The sequence below is a fragment of the Thamnophis elegans genome, chromosome 4 (genome assembly GCF_009769535.1).
Source record: "Thamnophis elegans isolate rThaEle1 chromosome 4, rThaEle1.pri, whole genome shotgun sequence".
In the NCBI taxonomy this organism is placed as follows: domain Eukaryota; kingdom Metazoa; phylum Chordata; class Lepidosauria; order Squamata; family Colubridae; genus Thamnophis; species Thamnophis elegans.
The window spans coordinates 70035286-70053823 of NC_045544.1; the positions used below are offsets into that span (position 1 = coordinate 70035286).

At 35.9% G+C, this 18538-nt stretch overlaps 1 protein-coding gene across 1 annotated transcript in view; it reads left to right on the forward strand.

Annotated features, from left to right (window-relative positions):
* FMN2 (formin 2) overlaps positions 1 to 18538 on the forward strand; it is a 185488-nt gene that overhangs the window by 62173 nt on the left and 104777 nt on the right. Inside the window, exons 6-7 of the mRNA XM_032216827.1 lie at positions 54 to 1095; positions 2551 to 2695. Of these exons, the coding sequence (XP_032072718.1) occupies positions 54 to 1095; positions 2551 to 2695 (1187 nt within the window). The remainder of the gene's footprint in view (positions 1 to 53; positions 1096 to 2550; positions 2696 to 18538) is intronic.

The window sequence follows — 18538 nt, forward strand, 5'->3', positions numbered from 1 at the left end:
AGGGGAATCTGTGCCATCAGCTCCCCATCTTCCCTCGAGTACGGAGACTGTAGCATGGAATGAACATTCCTCATCTTTATCTTCTCCCATTATTTCTGGTCCTCTATCTACTGACACTGGAATTTCCCTGCCTGGAGCAGGTGGCCCATTTTTATCTTCATCAGTGTCGCCTCCCTCATCCCTCTCTGCCTCAGGATATTTAGGGTCCTCATCTGACATAGTACCAACCTCTGCTCCATCATTCCCCACCAAAAGGACTACTTCCCCATCATGTCTGACAGGAATGGACGGGATGCCATCTACCCCTACTTTATCTCCTCCTTCCATGCCACCTTTGCCTACTGCTGGACTACCTACCGAGATCTCATCTCTACCACTTTTTCCTGTAACTGGAATTCCACCTCCTCCACCATTGCCAGGACCAGTTACTTCCTTTTTGCCAGGGATAGTGCCACCTCCTCCGCCACCACCCCCATTACCAGGCATGGGAGTGCCACCCCCTCCTCTGCCACCCCCATTGCCAGGCATGAGAGTGCCACCCCCTCCGCCACCCCCTCCATTGCCAGGCATGGGAGTGCCACCCCCTCCGCCACCCCCTCCGCCACCCCCTCCATTGCCAGGCATGGGAGTGCCACCCCCTCCACCCCCACCCCCATTGCCAGGCATGGGAGTGCCACCACCTCCTCCCCCTTTGCCAGGCATGGGAATGCCACCACCTCCTCCACCTTTGCCAGGCATGGGAATGCCACCACCTCCTCCCCCTTTGCCAGGCATGGGAGTGTCATCCCCTCCTCCACCACCTCCTTGGCCAGGTATGGGGGGACCTCCTCCCCCTCCCCCTCTGCAAGGACTGACAGGGCTGCCTCCTCCACCCCCTTTGCCTGGGGTGGGAGCTCCTCCTCTGCCTGGAATAGGCATGCCACCACCCCCAGCTCCTAGTCTTCCACATGTGTCTGGGTTTCTTCCTCTTCCCTTGCCAACTGGTTTATTTGTCATGGGAATTAACCAGGAAAAAACTAGCAGAAAACATGCAATAGAACCTTCTCGACCCATGAAGCCTCTTTATTGGACAAGAATCCAGCTTCATAATAAAAGGTAAACAATATGTTAAAAATGTTGGTCTGAAGCTTTTGAAATGTAACATCAATTTCTCTAGAACTGTAAAGACAGTAAACCATTTGTCTGTACATTGTTCTTTCTGTAGCTCTATAAATTCAGAACTGTAGTTTAAAATGCTTTTTCATTGTATTGGTTTTTAAACCTTTGTGAAACAATGTTAGGAAGAAATAGTATCCTAAATATTTTTAAAGGTAAATATTTACCATATGGTATAGTCTTACCACATAGTTCTTGGCAGGATATACTTATCTTTCCAATGCAGCAATATGTATTATTATCCTTTCTTAATCAAATGTAATAGCATGGATATATTTGGATTTTTCCCCTTGAATATTAGTTTTTGTCCAGATGGTGGTTGGAAATGAACCAATAATAGACTTGTTCCATGAACAATCTGGAAAACTCCCCCAGCCCCACCCAAAAAAAATCCCCTTATTACCATCACTTGTCTGAAAATATCAAAAAGTTCCATCTGGTAGCAAATTTGAAGACTGATATGGGGAGAAGAATTTATGCCCACAGTAGAAAAGCAGAAATGGTTAGGAATTGCTAGAAGTTAGTATGAGTGAACAAGGATGGGTTCTGTTTACATGTTTTAGAACTGGTGCTCAGTTTAGGAGGCAAATAAGAAATGACAGGTATTGAATAAGCTGATCTGCTTTTGAATTTCACTCTCCTCATCAAGAAGACCAAGTGATCTTAAGGAAAGTACGATTTACACATGCTCAGAAGAGTATTATTTTATAAGCTCTTTATAGCTCAAAGAACAAATCTGTGTAATTCCCTTTTCCCATTTTTATAAACTGTTGACAAGCTCTCCTATATCAATTTTCTCTTGAATGGGATCAAGGATAAAGGTATGTGCTAGGAAAATGTAAAAAAATTGGGAGAAAACAAATCCTTGTTACTCAATATGATATATTTTTTCAGAGATGAGCTATGCACTAGTTTATGCTATGCACTAGTTTATGCTACTTATTTAAAATTACAGAAAGTCTTAATAGTTATCATTATAAGGCAACACTTTATGTAAAGTTCATGCTATATTTTCTGAGGATGTTTTTGTTCCTCTCCTTAATTATATTTTTGGTTTACTATTCCACATATTATTACTTTTCTCAACTATTGTAATAATCATGGTAAGAACCTTCAGTATCAACCTGATAATATATAAATTATTGCATGTATATCTATTATTCTAGTATAAATATAAATCCTACTGAAAAGTACTATTTATATGTTGTGCAGGATATTGGCAGCATACTTCTTTTATGAATCAGAATGTTTCAATATTTTTGTGGACCATTTTCAGTTGGAAAAATGAATTTAGCAATGAAACTGATATGAATTATAATTCATCTATTTTCATTCCACCATTTTGTGACTATTCAGTCTGATGTTGTCCTACATAGGTCTTTTGCTTAACTTTAGAGATTCTAGTGCTTCACTTGTTTGGGAAAAAATTGAAGAGCCTTCAATAGATTATCATGAATTTGAAGAACTGTTTTCTAAAACAGCTGTTAAAGAGAGGAAAAAGCCTATTTCGGATACCATCACCAAGACAAAGAATAAACAAGTGAGTATTAAATTATACTTTTCTTTAGGGGGAATTAGAAAACTTTGGCTAAGTCTACTGAAAGACAGCAAGAGTGTGTAGGAGATCTGTCAGTATCTCATGAATGCTTCATGTAGCAGTCTGAAGGAGATGGAGATACATTCAGCTGAAGCAAATGGTTATGAACAGGGCCACATTGAATATACATATTTTGTTAGAAGTGGAGAATAAATGTTAAAATTAAAAATCAAATGTACAAGGCAGAATAGAGAGAAGATATGATGTAGATATTAGATGTATAGTAGCAAAAGATAGGTGAGGAATGGAATGGAGAGGGAGATGAACCTCTTCTTCATTGGTTCTTGGCTCTGATCAGGTTTAGGGTACTGATGGATAAGCTGATAAATTTATTGAGGATTCTCATAATATGGCCAATTGAATAAATATTGGAAACTAATAATAATAATTTCATTGTTTTTTCCTGCTTTTAATTGTTGAAAATTATTAATGAAAGAGAGAGAGAGAGAGAGAGAGAGAGAGAGAGAGAGAGAGAGAGAGAGAGAGAGAGTGAGTTAGAAAGAAATGGTGTGCGAATCTGTAAATTTTTGCTATTCAGGCTTATCACTTAATATGTTTAGTCTTATTCAGTTAGTAACTAGAATATAAGGTGATAATGTGTAGACAGCTCAGAATTCTCCATTGTTACTTGATTTGACTATTTTAGACATTTTTTGGTCAAAAGCACTTTGCATATAAGACTGATATAATTACAGTTAGTGGAGAAACATGAGGTAACATTATACCAATAGATGAAAGAGCTGAAGGACCAAGCTGAGGATAGATCCTGCTAGAGAAAATCAATGAGATTTTTAAGACTCGACACTGACTTGGTGGCACATAATCATCAATCATGTTGATAGATTGCTTGAACAATTATATTCTTCTTTTGAAATGCTATTTCCCTTTTAATTGTCTTCCCTTTATTCAGACCTAGAATATCTTCTGACTGTTAATGATTGTTCAAGGGATCAAGTAGATGACCAGTCTTCCACCTAAGAATCTTTTAACTGACTTGAATCCATTCATAGATAATTGGCATCTAAATGTTAGAAACACAGCAAAATTTATCTTTTGTATTGATTTAATGTTGGAAAGTGTAATAATATATATGGCAAAGTGGCATTCTTCGCCAAACATAGCACGTGGCTTTATCAAGGTGGTAAACACGTCATTAAATGAATACTCGTGGAATTCATTAATTTTTGAGACTGTGACACTGGTACTTCTTTCTAGGAATTATAAATTATAAAGATGCTTATTGACACTTTAGCATTGAAAATATGTCAACGTAGAACAGCTGGAAATAGGGATCGGAATGTAGTATTTCTGTTTTTAAAAATAGAATTAAGTAGGAATTCCAACTATTAGGAGCATCTATACTTCCATTAAGTACACAACTGACATTGTTAGAATAGTTGCTCAGCTTTCAAATATATCTGTTTGTATAGAACATGGTTTTGCTTTATAGAGTTTTTAATATATATATATAATATTAAATAATTTACTAGTTAAGGAAGGTGCATTTTTTCCATTTTATTTATGATCGGGACACTGTATGTTCAAATAAATGTGTCTGTAACATTTTAAGTTTATTTAACATGAAATTTAGAAACACAAACTTCTGCAAACAATAAAATGATGGCTACTGAGTTGTGTTTTGCAAACAGTGATTAAATAGGCAGGCAGTAGTTGTGGTTAAACATTAGGGGCTGTGGTTTCAATGTCTGGCAGGATTTGTTTTCTTTTGCAGTAGTAAGCATTTTATTGTATTATTTTAAAGCATATTTTAAAAACTTGGAGCAGAATATCCTGAAAGGTCTCTAAAAGGACAATTTTTTTTTTTTACAAACCAGGTTTATTGAAAATGTAATTGAGTTCTGTTAAAAATATGAATGTGTGTGGGAATATGGTATGGTATGGCTGATGTACAATGAAGGTAATGTGGTTGTCTTACAACCACAACTGGGTCCAAAATTTCTGCTGCAAAGGAAAAGAATTGTCAAGGGGTTTTGCCCCATTTTACGACCTTTCTTGCCATGGTTGTTAAGTGAATCATTGCACTTGTTAAATTAGTAACACTGTTGTTAAGTGAATCTGACTTCAACTTTTGTTGCAAGGTCACAAAAGGTGATCATGTGACTATGGGACATTGCAACAGTCATAATTATGAGCCAAAGAATCTTGATCACATGACCAAGGAGATACTGCCATGGTTGCAAGGGTGAAAAATGGTGATAAGTCACTTTTTTCAGTGCTGTTGTAATTTCAAAGGGTCACTAAATGTATGGCTGCGAATCGAGGACTACCTGTAAAGAGAGTTTGATATCATTAATCAAATGCAATTAATTAAATTTAAAAACAGGTATAGCTACCCATATTATACATCAAAGCTCTGGGGACTCCCAAACAGTGAGAAAACACAACAGAACAGTAAATCCAATATACAAAAAAGGAAAAACAATCATAGTAGACCAAATAACATTCCCCAATCAAAACATAATTGCAGATGTTTGTCTCCAGCCTTACCTGATACCATTGACTGAGGGAAAAGCTAGCTCTTCCAGGTCTTCTGGAAGGCTAGAAGAGTGGGAGTTTCTGTGATCCTGGGAAATGGGGGAAGGGTATTCCACAGACCAGAAGACCCTACTACCTAGATCTTACTAGAGAGTGGAGTGGAGTGGAGTGGAGTGGAGTGGAGTGGAGTGGAGTGGAGTAGAGTAGAGTAGAGTAGAGTAGAGTAGAGTAGAGTAGAGTAGAGCAGAGCAGAGCAGAGCAGAGCAGAGCAGAGCAGAGCAAACTATTGTCACTTGAATGTACATTAATTGGCATACATTAAAATTAAATGTTGTTGCATACAGCTCTCAAAGGGTCACCACCTCCAATATAGACTACATAACCCTGACTAAATAAATAAATAAATAAATAAATAAATAAATAAATAAATATACCCAATATATACCACACATACGCACACCCAAACACCCAAACCCACATAACCATGTGAATGATGCATCAGAATTATATTGAATATTTTTTTTTTAAGAAAAAAGATTTCCTGCCTATTTGTAAAGAAGTCTGCAATCTGATAATCAATCACTCCTGCTAGTCATAGAAATAATAAAGATTTTGTAAAGATTTTCTGCTATATCTTTGACTAGTACTGCAGAGTCTAGATTCTTATGCTCTAATGAGCAACTTGCTTAAATGGTGAAAGACCAGAGTCAATGTACAATGAGAGGGACTTTCCACATCACATTTACGAATATTGATGCTGTGTAAATGATCAAGATACTGGCTTGCTCCAAAGGAAGAATGTCTAACAAAAACAGTACTGAAAAAGTGATGAAATGGGTCACCACTTTTTGGAGAGACTTCTCCATCCCAGCCATGATGATACCATGAGGAAAAGGTTGATCTACTACATTTTAGATGTTTCCCTGGATGTTCAGAAAATACATATGGGAAAGAGTTGCATGTTAAGATTCTTGATGTCAAAACTAAATCTCCAAACTCAGTTGTAACTTATGAATTTGGTATATGACACCTGCCTTTCCCAGCAATTTAGTGTGATATAAACAGGGGATACTTTTTTGTAGCAAAAAAGGGGCATTATCACAGTGCAGTGATGCATCAGTACTCATCATTAATTGGTTCTGAGAGGCACCATGAGTATCAAAAACAATAAGTACTGAACAAATTTTTCCCATAGGGAATAATGTAGTGAATCACAAGGCAGCCGACATTGACAAGTTGTAGCTAGTCTGTTGAGTACCAAACAAACAATGAGTACCAGGACAAAATATTCTTTTCAAAATGCATTGAGTATCAAATTGATGACCAAAGCAGTTGAGTACCAAGGCACCACAGAATTACCATATTTCAATCTGTCACTATTAGATGTGCTTAAAGATGAGTTGTTGGTCACAGTTCTTGCATCAATAAAATAAACACTGTTTGCTCGGGAATATGCATGGGAGATTGTCCAATTTTCTTTGTGATGGATGTGATGTATACAGAGAACAGTCTTCAAGACATAGATAGTAATCAGGTAGCCTTTAGTATGCAGTAGTATGGAAACAGTTCATAAAGCATAGTTGCATTGAATTTTATGCATATGCTGTAGAGCCAATACCATGCCTAATAAGAAAGTACAGTAATTCAAGAAAGCTGAGATAAGGAACATTTAAATATTACAACATGTTAATGGAGGTTCCACCACAAATGCGCGAACGAGAAAAGCGCGCCTGACTAAACTGTGGTGACAAAACCGCGCCGACAAAACCGCGCAACGAAGGAGCGACGAATGAGCCCTGAAGCGCGCCGACAACAGCGCGCCGACAGAAGCGCACTGTAACCTAACCCTAACCCTAAACCTAACCCTAACCCTAACCCTAACCCTAAACCTAACCCTAAACCTAACCCTAAACCTAACCCTAAACCTTACCTTAACTTAAATCGCGCTTCTGTTGGCGCGCTGTTGTCGACGCGCTTTTGACATTGCGGTTTTAGCGCAGCGGTTTTGTCCGCGCGCTTATGACGTTCACGCTTTTGTCAGGTCACGGTTAATGGAGGCATCACAACAAGAATTAAATTTTATATTCAAAAGGGGGCAGCAATGCCCTCCCCTCCTGTGCGCATTACTATTTTTGGCATAATGCTTTTATTTTTATGTAACATTGCAAATGCAATAATGCAGTGCTACGGGTGAGACTTTTAAAGATTTCTCTTTAGGGTTTTTTCTGTCACAGAGTGAAATGCTGCTAATATTGAAACTAACATAGGGATGCAGTGGCTCAATGGCTAAGATGCTGAGCTTTTCAATCAGAAGGTCGGCAGTTTGGCGGTTCGAATCCCTAGCGTGTGTAACGGAGTGAGCTTCTGTCAACTGAACCTTCCCAGCTTCTGTCAACCTAGCAGTTCAAAAGCATGTAAAAATGCAGCTAAAAAAATAGGAACCACCTTTGGTGGGAAGGTAACAGCATTCAATGCGCCTTCGACATTTAATCATGCCAGCCACATGAACACAGAGACGTCTTTGGACATTCTTCGGCTTTGAAACAGAGATGAGCCCGGCCCCCTAGAGTCGGGAACTATTAGCACATATGTGCAAGGGGAACCTTTACCTTTTACCTATTGTAACTAATAATCAGCTATGTTTAGTTTTTTAACTAAACATAGTTAACGATATTCCACACAAGAAATTTAGTTTAAAATCAGAATTTGAAAACATGTCTTCACTTGCTTGGATATTTTTTATAGCTGAGGATTCTCTGATTGTTTCTAATTAGTGAAATGTTTAAATCTGTCTTGCTCTGTCTCTTGTTGTAGAACATGATGCTTATTTTTACTTATTGCTGTATATGTGAATCTAAACAATATGAGAAATCTTTCACCCAATGTCATACAAAGAAGCATTAACAAGAGCAGTTCTATATTAATTAGGGATTAGTTCTTTAAAACAACACATGTAATGTATTTCTTTTATCCCACCAGTTGAAATGCTGCAGTCTTAATGAGAAAAAATACAATGAAAGGTTGCTTACAATTTGAAGACCTCTGTTTAAAAGAATTTCATATAAGGCAGTGGATGGTGGGTAGGGTGAGATGGTAGGAAAAGAGAACATGTTGGAAAAGGGCCACTTTTCCTTTTATTAACAGTTAAAATTTAGACCAGAGAGTAGATATAGGAGTAGATATAGAAGATGTAGTCATAGATACAGGAGTTAGATGCAATAGCAGATAAGCCATAGAAAAATATTTGTTATCATACAATAAGGGAAAGTTGTGACATCACTAACTGAATTGCAAAGAATGGAAATACATTCTTCGCTGCTGGGAAAAAAAATTCAACCCAAAATGATGCTTATTATTTGGAAGTTTTTACTCCCCACTATTGAAACATTTGGTAGTAGGTGGAAGGAAAAAAAAGAAAGGATGGGGCCAAAGTACTGTTTCTTATGATGTCTCTGTTTTCATATAATGCTCAGGTTCATGGGTTCATTCATTCATTCATTCTTCATTCATATTTTGCATTCCTAGACTACCCATTTCCCTCAAAGAGTTTAGGTATTTGTCTTTTTTTCTCTTTAGATAGGTATTTGGTATTAGTTTAGGTATTTGTCTTTTTTTCTCTTTAGATATTTACTTTACATCATTTGCACTATTTTAAAACCACAAAAGTATTTATTTATTTTATTAAAGTCCAACTCCAAGCAAATTTGAAACAATAGTGTCTATTAAATGACTAGTATAGCCTTTTAATTTAAATAATAGAAAACATCTTAGGGACTTGTTTTTGTAAAGTGGTTAAAGAATACTTGTTTAAAAAAATCAGGGAAGATTTATAAAATGGCTTGGGCAACCAAGGTTAAAAGGAGAAAATAGTTACATCTGGTTGCGGTTACTGGACTTTTGCTGACAAAGATTGATTGATAGAGTATTTGGACTTTGTTTTTCTTATTCTAAGAGATAAGTTATGCAGAGAAGAAAGAATATGTGTTATTTGGAGATGGCGATAAGCTATTAAAATTATTATTATCTGCTGGAATGAAGGGGAAATCTGCTTTTTGTTTTTCTTTCCTTTTTTCTTCTCTGTTCCTTTGTCACATAGCACCCCCACTACCACTTTTTCCCTTTTTTTGTATTTTTTGTAGTTAATATTGTATTTTATTTTTTATATATGTAGTTTTTAATAAAATTATCTGAAAAAAATGATAGAAAACACAAATCAGCAATCAACTGGTGCAACTGAACAATTATGAGATAAGCCTGTTAATTGCTGTTGTTGGTGGTTTTTCTTGGCTGTTCCACTATATATGTCATTTGCAATTTTGTAATTCAGTTTTTACATTATTTTTAAATTTTATTAGCCACCCAGAGTCATGGATTTGAAAAGGGCTTCCATACAAATTGATTAAACAAACAAATAAACCATGTTTTTGTCCATTTCCATGTACATAATCATGATTAATTCTCATGACTGGAGACACAGCCAGATGTAGCTTTAGCATGTATTAATCAGTTTAAGTTTATATTAGAATTTCTATAAGTTCTATCTAATATTACATTAACATGTTAAAGTTCCAGCTCTTAAAATGTCAAGATTTTATATGACAAATTTTAAATTGATACCAAAGACAAAATGAAATTTAAAATTTCATATTCCAAAAATTAATGCAGCTAAAATGAATATTCTTTGTTGCTATATTATCTTAGCCTGAATGTAGAGTTTTGCAGTATGAGGAAGGAAATTCTCATGAAGTTGAGGTCCCTATGTTAGAAAAACTGCATCACTTACCCTATTAATGTATCAGCTAGGTAATATTTTCTGTTGGCATAATTAAAAAAAATGTATTATGTAAACTAATTTTAAAAACCCGCAAATACATCTAGCTAGGTAATATTTATAGTATGTGGATAGTGGTTGTCTAGATTAGGTGTAAGCAAAACAAGGATTGGACTTGATTGGGTTTTGTTGTGTCATCTTGATTCTGACAACATGAGAGGTGAAAAAACGAGAGGTTGGCTAGATTTATGCATCATGCTAAATCAGAATGTTTAACCATGTTTTATTAACAAAAAAATAGCCTATTTAACATGTAACACTAAGCCACAATGGTTAAATTCACATCTGTTAAGTTAAAGCAAATACATTTCATTATGATTAACATTATACAAATGTAGAACATAGGTGGTAAATTTTGGGGATATCCATTTAGAAAAAATAAGTACTATGTGCCTATTGTGCCAGATTTTGCAAGCCTGAACACAAACATTTACATTTGTTATTTTATATGTTATTGTTGAATTATAAACTTTGAGTTGTTTTATAAAAATTGTAATCAACCAATACTTTAGTTAGTTAAAATGAATAATAATTCTGAGACACTATCAATTACTAACTATATTTAAATATCTTTCCAAAAGAATTTAATTCAAAACAAATTCTTCAGGAAGTTGCTATTGTTTTGGAGTAAAAGGATGCACTTTCTTTTTCTCCAAGTGTTTAATTATGTAACATCTGCATTGCATTATGCCTCCTTAAGTATTTGACTCTTTTTGCTTGTGTTATCTGTGCGGGAACAAATTTGGCATGTCGTTTGTTTACTGATCAACAATAAGGGCCACTCAACAGCTAGAAACGTGGTCATAGAAGTTAATGTTCTGATAATATCTCAGGCTTCTTTTATATTTTTAAAAGTTGTTTTTAAAACATTGTTCCAAATTCTTAACTTAAAAAAGGAGATCTGTATTGTGTCTGAGATGGTTTGATCTTGAGGCGATTTGAATAGCAAACTTTTGTAGTTGCTCAGTTCAATGGCGTCTCCCGTCTGTAGCCTGTAGGCTTGTGTGGCCACAGTTAATGGGTTTATTTTATTTCTAATTGTGGGAACAGCTTTAGGCCATTATGCTAATATTCATATTTTGAGAATTAGCCATGTATTGTTGCAGCCACTGTGCTGGAGGAAAAATGATACTGTACTATTCATTCAAAATGTTTTTAATTTCATGAAACATTTAACATTATATTTATTGGTGACAATTACTATTCTACAAAGAAGATTTTTTTTAATTAATTAGACTTATGAAACTTTTTAAGTCACAAATGAGAACTAATAGATTTGTTTGTATAGTTTTATAAAATATCTTTTGCTATCCACATATTATCTTTGGGTCCTATAAACAATTTTTTTGTTTTAAGAAATGTTTGTTGCCCTTTTTTCTGGTTCTTCAAAGAATTTGAGAATTTATCTTCATTCTATTGAATAGCAATAGCACTTAGACTTATACACTGCTTCACAGTGCTTTACAGCCCTCTCTAAGCAGTTTTACAAAATCAGCAAATTATCCCCAACAATTTGGGTCCTCATTTTATCCACCTAAGAAGGATGGAAGACTGAGTCAACCTTGAGCCTCGTGAGATTTGAACTGCCAAATTGTAGGCAGCCGGCAGTCAGCGAAGTAGCTTGCAGTACTGCACTCTAACCACTGTGCCATGGCTCAATAATAATTACTTCTTTACGACTTCCGGGGGGGCGGAGCCTGTCGCCGAGGAGGGCTCAACCGAGCTCCTCTCAGAGATCTGGTCTGTATATCTAAATAAGATCATAGATATCACCCCTTTTTGGCTATAAAGGGGCAGGGAGTAGCTCTGTGTGCTAGGGTCTATTCGTAATTCACAGCCTTTCTCTTTTTTTTGGCTGTGGACAGAGATTAGATCCAGCGTAGCGGAGCCTTTATCTCCAGCCAGTTCTTCTCAGCTGCCTTTTTTTTGCAGCCCTAGACAGGCGATCCCCCCCCCCCGGACAAAGCAAAGTTGTTTGAAGCTAGGATTAATACGGGCGGGTCCCACTCCTGTGAGATTTATGCTTTTATTACTATCTTAAATACCAGCACCATTTGTCTTAGAGGCTTCTTTGTTTAAACGGACTTCAAAATGGCGATTTCTCTCCGTTGGTGACTGATAGGGGATGTACGTAGCCGGTTTTACCTTCCTGCAGACCGCTCCTTAACAAAATAATTTTTTTTTTTTTTTTTGGAAACAGAGGGGAGCGAAAGCGTTGTTTATTTGTTTATTTATAATGGCACCCAGGTCAAAATCGAAGCGTCTCTCTACAAATGTGCCTAAAGAACCTATGAATGAACTTAAAGAATTTACACTGGAATCGCAGCCCTTGTCTCCTACGCCCTCTACTGGAGAATTCTTAACACAGGAATTTTTCTTTCAAATGTTTAATGATTTTAAACAAGAAATTAAGGAATTTGTATTGGAGCTATATGGTGATTTAAAGTCTAAAATTGACCAAATGAAGGCGAATACGTTTGCAGCCGTGTCTGCCCTGTCAGATTATACCGCTGAAATAGAGAATAAATTGGAAAGCTTGGAGGAGGCTAATTCTAATTTGACTACTAATATTCAAATATTACAAGAAAAAATTAGAGACACTCAAGAACAGCTCGTTATGATAAACTTTAATAAGAAGGCATTCGCAATAAGAGTCAGAGGATTCCGTGAAAAGGAGCGAGAGAATCTGAAACAGACCTTTGTTGAAGCCCTCAGCCATGCGGTGGGAAGCCCGGGACTTAACTTTGATTGGCAGATTCGGAAAATCTATCGCCAGAACTCGTTGGTAGCGGAACAGCGACAGCTCCCAAGGGACATAATTATATATTTCTCCACAAAAGAATCTAGAAACGCGATTATGCAAAAGTTTCATAATAATAGTTTGCGAGTTGATGGCCAGGATCTGATTGTCTTTAAAGAAATACCATTCCAGATGTTAAAGGCAAGAAGGGAGTATACTTTCCTAACTAAACTGCTTAGAAATTATCAGATTCAATATAAATGGGAGGCCCCAGCCGGTATTACGGTCACATTTGAGAATCAAAGATTTCGTCTCAATTCTGTTTCGGAGGCTCGAGACTTCTATTACAAGATCTTGAAGGCGGGGCTTCCTGATTCACTTAGAAAAGAGAAGAGACAAGTCGAAGGAGAAGGCAAGCAACGGACCACATGGCTGCAAGATGGAGGGGGTAGCTTTTCCTCCCTCGGAGAAGTAGAAAAGCAGAGATCGAGGATTTAGACATTCTAAATTACTCGCCAAAGTTGTGGATTGAATGGGGGTTTGCGACCTCTCTCCGGTAGAAAAAGCGGAACTTATTGGTGGGGTGATACTGAATGTATATATGTAAAATGAATGCAGAATGATTTATGTTGTTTAAATTCTGTTAGAAGGGGAAGTTGGATGAGATTATTTTAAAACAGAAGGTAAACTGATTCTTGTTGAAAGTATTATTTGAACAGGTGGAATGATCCATGCTAATTAATTTTTATTAGAAGGGAAAGCTTGGTGAAATTATTTTGAGCTAGATTTTAAACTAATGTCTGTATAAATTTGATAGTGGTAAATATCAGAGAAGCAAGGGATGAGGGTAAAATGCATGCGGAATGATTTACGTATATTGGTGGGGTGATACTGAATGTATATATGTAAAATGAACGCAGAATGATTTATGTTGTTTAAATTCTGTTAGAAGGGAAAGCTGGACGAGATTATTTTAAAACAGAAGGTAAACTGATTCTTGTTGAAAGTATTATTTGAATATGTGGAATGATCCATGCTATTTAATTTTTATTAGAAGGGAAAGCTTGGTGAAATTATTTTGAGCTAGATTTTAAACTAATGTCTGCATAAATTTGATAGTGGTAAATATCAGAGAAGCAAGGGATGAGGGTAAAATGCATGCGGAATGATTTACGTTGTTTAAATCCTATTAGAAGGGAAAGCTGGTCGGGATCATTTTAAGATAGAATGCAAACTGATTTTTGTGTAAAGTAATACTTGATCCACGCTGCTTAAAGTTCACTAAGAAGAGTAAGTTTGGTCAGATTATTTTGAATTACTGTTTGAAAATAAGGTTAAGAAAGATTATTTACGCTGTTTAAATCTTATTAGAAGGGAAAGTTTGATTATTCTTCTGTAAAGCAATATTTGAATATGTGGAACGATCCACGCTGCTTAAATTTTACTAGAAGGGATTATTTTTGAGCTAGATTGTATATTGATGTCTATACAAATTTGTATAAATGTTTATCTGAATACAAGGTTAAGGAAGAGGAACGGGAGAGTCTACAGGAGGTCTGGGTAAATAACAAAGAAGCAAGAGACGAGAATAAAATATAGATAGAATGACTTACACTATTTAAGCATAGATAAAGATGGGGGGCTGAGCTTAACACAAAGAGTTCTTTTTTTTCTTTTTTCTTTTCCTTTTTTTCTTTTTTGTTTTTCTTTCCTTTAATATATTACTTTTATTTTTAATCCATACGAACATAAGATACTTTAGATAGAAGGCAGTGCCAGGTGTGGGCCCTGGGAAGTCGGGAGGATTAGGGATGGGGATTTATGGGGGGTGGGTGGGTGTTAACATAGTCTCAATAAGAACAAGAATGCACTTATATACGGTTGTTCTTTTTTTTCTTTTTTTTCTCTTTTCTTTCTTTATATATTTTTTTTCCTTGGTTTATTTTACTTTTTATCAGATTATAATAAACAACACTTGAATAAAGGAATAGACCAAGGAGGGAGGTAGAGGGAAAGAAGAGGGAGGAGTAAGGAAGGAGTAAGGGGAATGTAAGGAGGGTGTGTTGGGAGTAAGGAAGGTTTGAGGGGAAAGGGAAGTAGGAGGGGAGTGTTAGAGGGAGGAAAGGAAAGTTGGAGGGGGTAGATGGGGTGTATGGAGGATGGAAGTGTCAGGTGGGGTTGTGAATGATGAGTTGTGTTTTCTTTTTTATTTTGTTTAACTTTTTTTTTTCTTATAGCAAATACCCTGTATATAAGTGATTGTAAAATGGAATGTGAAAATGAATAAAATATATTTAAAAAAATAATAATAATAATTACTTCTTTACATATCACTTCTTTTTTTAATATATATTTTTTCAAACAAACACAAACACACAAAACATATAACATAAAAACCTCTTCAACTGCATACAGTGTGTCGATTGGTTACAAGGTCTTTCTGTGTCCTTTCCGTAGTCATCACTTAAGCTTTATCAAAAATCACATATTGTCAATCAAATATTTTTGTATACATTATTATTATACTTCATTTGTTTGATTATCACTATTGTTTCTCAATTTTAAACAAGCTATTCTAAATATGTATCCATTTATTTTATAATGATTGATTATATCATCTTCAATATATCCAATAATAAAGAATGTTTTTATATCCTATTCTAAATCATTATATTATTTTAGCATCGATAACATTCTCTAATAATTTTCAATTCCATGTTTTTACCATTATTAGTATCATCAATCTAATATACATGTATACAAATTGTTATAATTGTTAAACATCCATTAAGAATAGCTATTATTGCATCATTTTTATATGAGGCATATTAAATTTGAAGTAAATTTATATTATGGCATTTCATTACATCATCCTGAAATCATCCAAAGATATTACATATTTATATTCTATTCTATATAGAATTATTTATCTTTTATAAAAAGGCTTTTCAATATCATCTCCATCATCCTCACTTACAGTTTGTATAAAATTTCATATTATCAATCTAGTATATATAAATGCTTTATTATCATTATTGATCATTTATTTGACTATAGCTACTATTACTTTGTCTTATACATAGTACTCAAAGTTTAACTACATTTAACTAAATTTTATTGTGACATTTCATTTCATCATCCTGTATCCTTCCAGAAATAGTGCAGTCCAATATCTCTTGCCATTTATAGAATCTGTATTCTGTTTTCTTGATAAGTCTTATGTGGACTTTTCTTAACAACTTATTGCATATCTTATAAGGATTCGAAACCCACCATCTGTTCCTTTCATCAGCTTGACTTTTGTTATCACTGGTGCTTTTGCCGAAATTACTCTCATTGTTTCTGCCAAATATTCTCCCCCTTCTTCGTCTATGTTTTGACATCTGAGATAGAGTTCCAGCTCATTGATCTCTCCTTTCCGTATTTTGCACTTATCATTTTCCTCCGCACGCAATTTGCTGTCAGTGTCAACAATATTCTTATCACTTTCATATGTCTCTGTTATTTTTTTAACTCTGTCATCAAATTTTATCGTTGTTTTATAAATATTCTCAACTCTTCCCTCCGTAGTTTCTGTATTTTGAGCTATAATTTCAAGTCTCTTTTCAATTCTCTCTGTGATTATTAAGACTTTTTGAATTTCTTATCTAATTTTTTGCAATGTTAGTGCCTTTTCTTCTTCATATTGCACCATTTTTCCAAGTTATAAACACTGATACTAATACATCCATGGCTTTTGTTAGGTTCAAACAAAGCCAATAGCTTTGTAATATCAGATGTTGCCAAGCCTCTAGCCTCTAGATGGCAGTGTTACAACTTTTCCCTATGTTTTTGCCTCTCTTTTCTAAGCTCCGAACTCCAGAAGAGAAAAAAAATGTTTAAAGATTACGATCCACCCGAACCTTGTGAGGGAAGAGGCTTTTAATCCACAAATACAAAAATATTGGGAAAAGTATAGAGGAAGAAGGGGAAAAAAGACCAGTCCAGTTTAAAATAAGAGACATTTGTAAAAAGTCCATCCATAGAAAACAAACAAAATTAAAGTGGAAAACATAACACGATAGTTTTAAACCAGGGTTAATTCGCTGCTTGCTTCCTTCTGTCTTCAATTTTATTTTAACTCTAAGTCTTTTGGGTTCTCTCTTCTCTAATAATAAAGATTTTTCTCATCATTTCGGCACACTGTCTCTCCTATTCTGTTTCCATTTCAGGGGCTTGTCCCAACCTTCTGCAGCCATTTTGGCTGCTTCTCTTGTAGCTGGCAAAAAGAGCTTTCCCTGAATCAATCACAGGCTTTGTGATGCCCCTGAGATCAGCAGGACATGCCTTTCTCTATCACTGTTCCTTCAAAACGGTTTAGATCCAAAAAGGATCGACCAGCAACAGAGATATCAACAGCATTCCTGGAGCCCCAAGATTGCATGTCGTGTCATAGTGACATCAAGCCAGTATATCACTTCTTAAAGTATGTTTTGTATAAGGTGACCAGATTTTCAGATTGGTAAAGAGGGACACGTTTGACTGGGGGGGCTTGATTAAAAAATTTATACGGAGCAACAAAAATTTTCATGCAACGCAAAAATAGTATTGTAATATTTTTTATTTCAACATAACTACAATTTACAAATATCAATTGTAACTGTTGCCAAACATCAACATTTTGATCACGTGACCATGAGGATGCTGCAACGGTCGCTAAGTGTGAAAATGGTCGCTAAGTGTGAAAAATGGTAATCAGTCCCTTTTTTCAATGCCATTGCAACTTTGGTCACTAAATGAACTGTTTGAAAGCTAAGGCTAGCTTGCATAATGCCTTATGGTAGCTTACATTTTCAAGAGAGAGAAGCTAAACTCCTAAACACACAAGGAATTTGTCTTTGGTGAATATGCTCTCAGTGTACATAAAGAAAAATAAAATAGAATACATTCATCAAGAATCATAAGCTACAACACTTAGTGATGGTCACTAAAGCCTGGAGGATTGTTCCCTCTGTGCTTCTTTAAAACAGTATATGTTAGAATAGAATAACAGAGTTGGAAGGCACCTTGGAGATCTTCTAGTCCAACCCCTTGCTTAGGAAGGAAACCCTACACCATTTCAGAAAAATGGTTATCCAACATCTTTTTAAAAACTTCCAGTGTTGGAACATTCACAACTTCTCTCCTTGATTAGTTTCCACCCATTGCTTCTTGTTCTACCCTCACGTACCTTGAAGAATAGTTTGACTCCCTCTTCTTTGTGGCAAACCTTGAGATATTGAAACACTGCTATCATGTCTCTCCTAGTCCTTCTTTTCATTAGTGGTTCAGGCACCAGACAAGAAATCAGGAGTTTCTAGTCTCATTTTGGACATGAAAACCTGCTTGGATGAAATGAGGCCAGTCACTCTTTTTTTCCCTTCTTTCCTTCCTTTCTCCTTTCCTTCCTTCCTTTCTTCCTTCCTCCTTTCCTTCCTTCTTTTCCTTTCCTTCCTTCTTTCCTTCCTTCCCTAACTTTCTCCCCCCCCCCCTTTCTCTGTTGTGGGGAGTTGGAAGGAGCATTAGATCTGCTCACCGCCTTAAAAGTGGGATTTTTTTAAAATGGCTTTTTTTTTAAAGTGATTTCATGCCTTTAGTACTCGCCCTATCCGTCCTCCCATCCTCCTTCCAAAAAGTTGATTTAAAAAGCCAGCGATCTGTGCCTGCTTCTCCAGCGTTCCTGATTCAGGGGCAGAGGTGC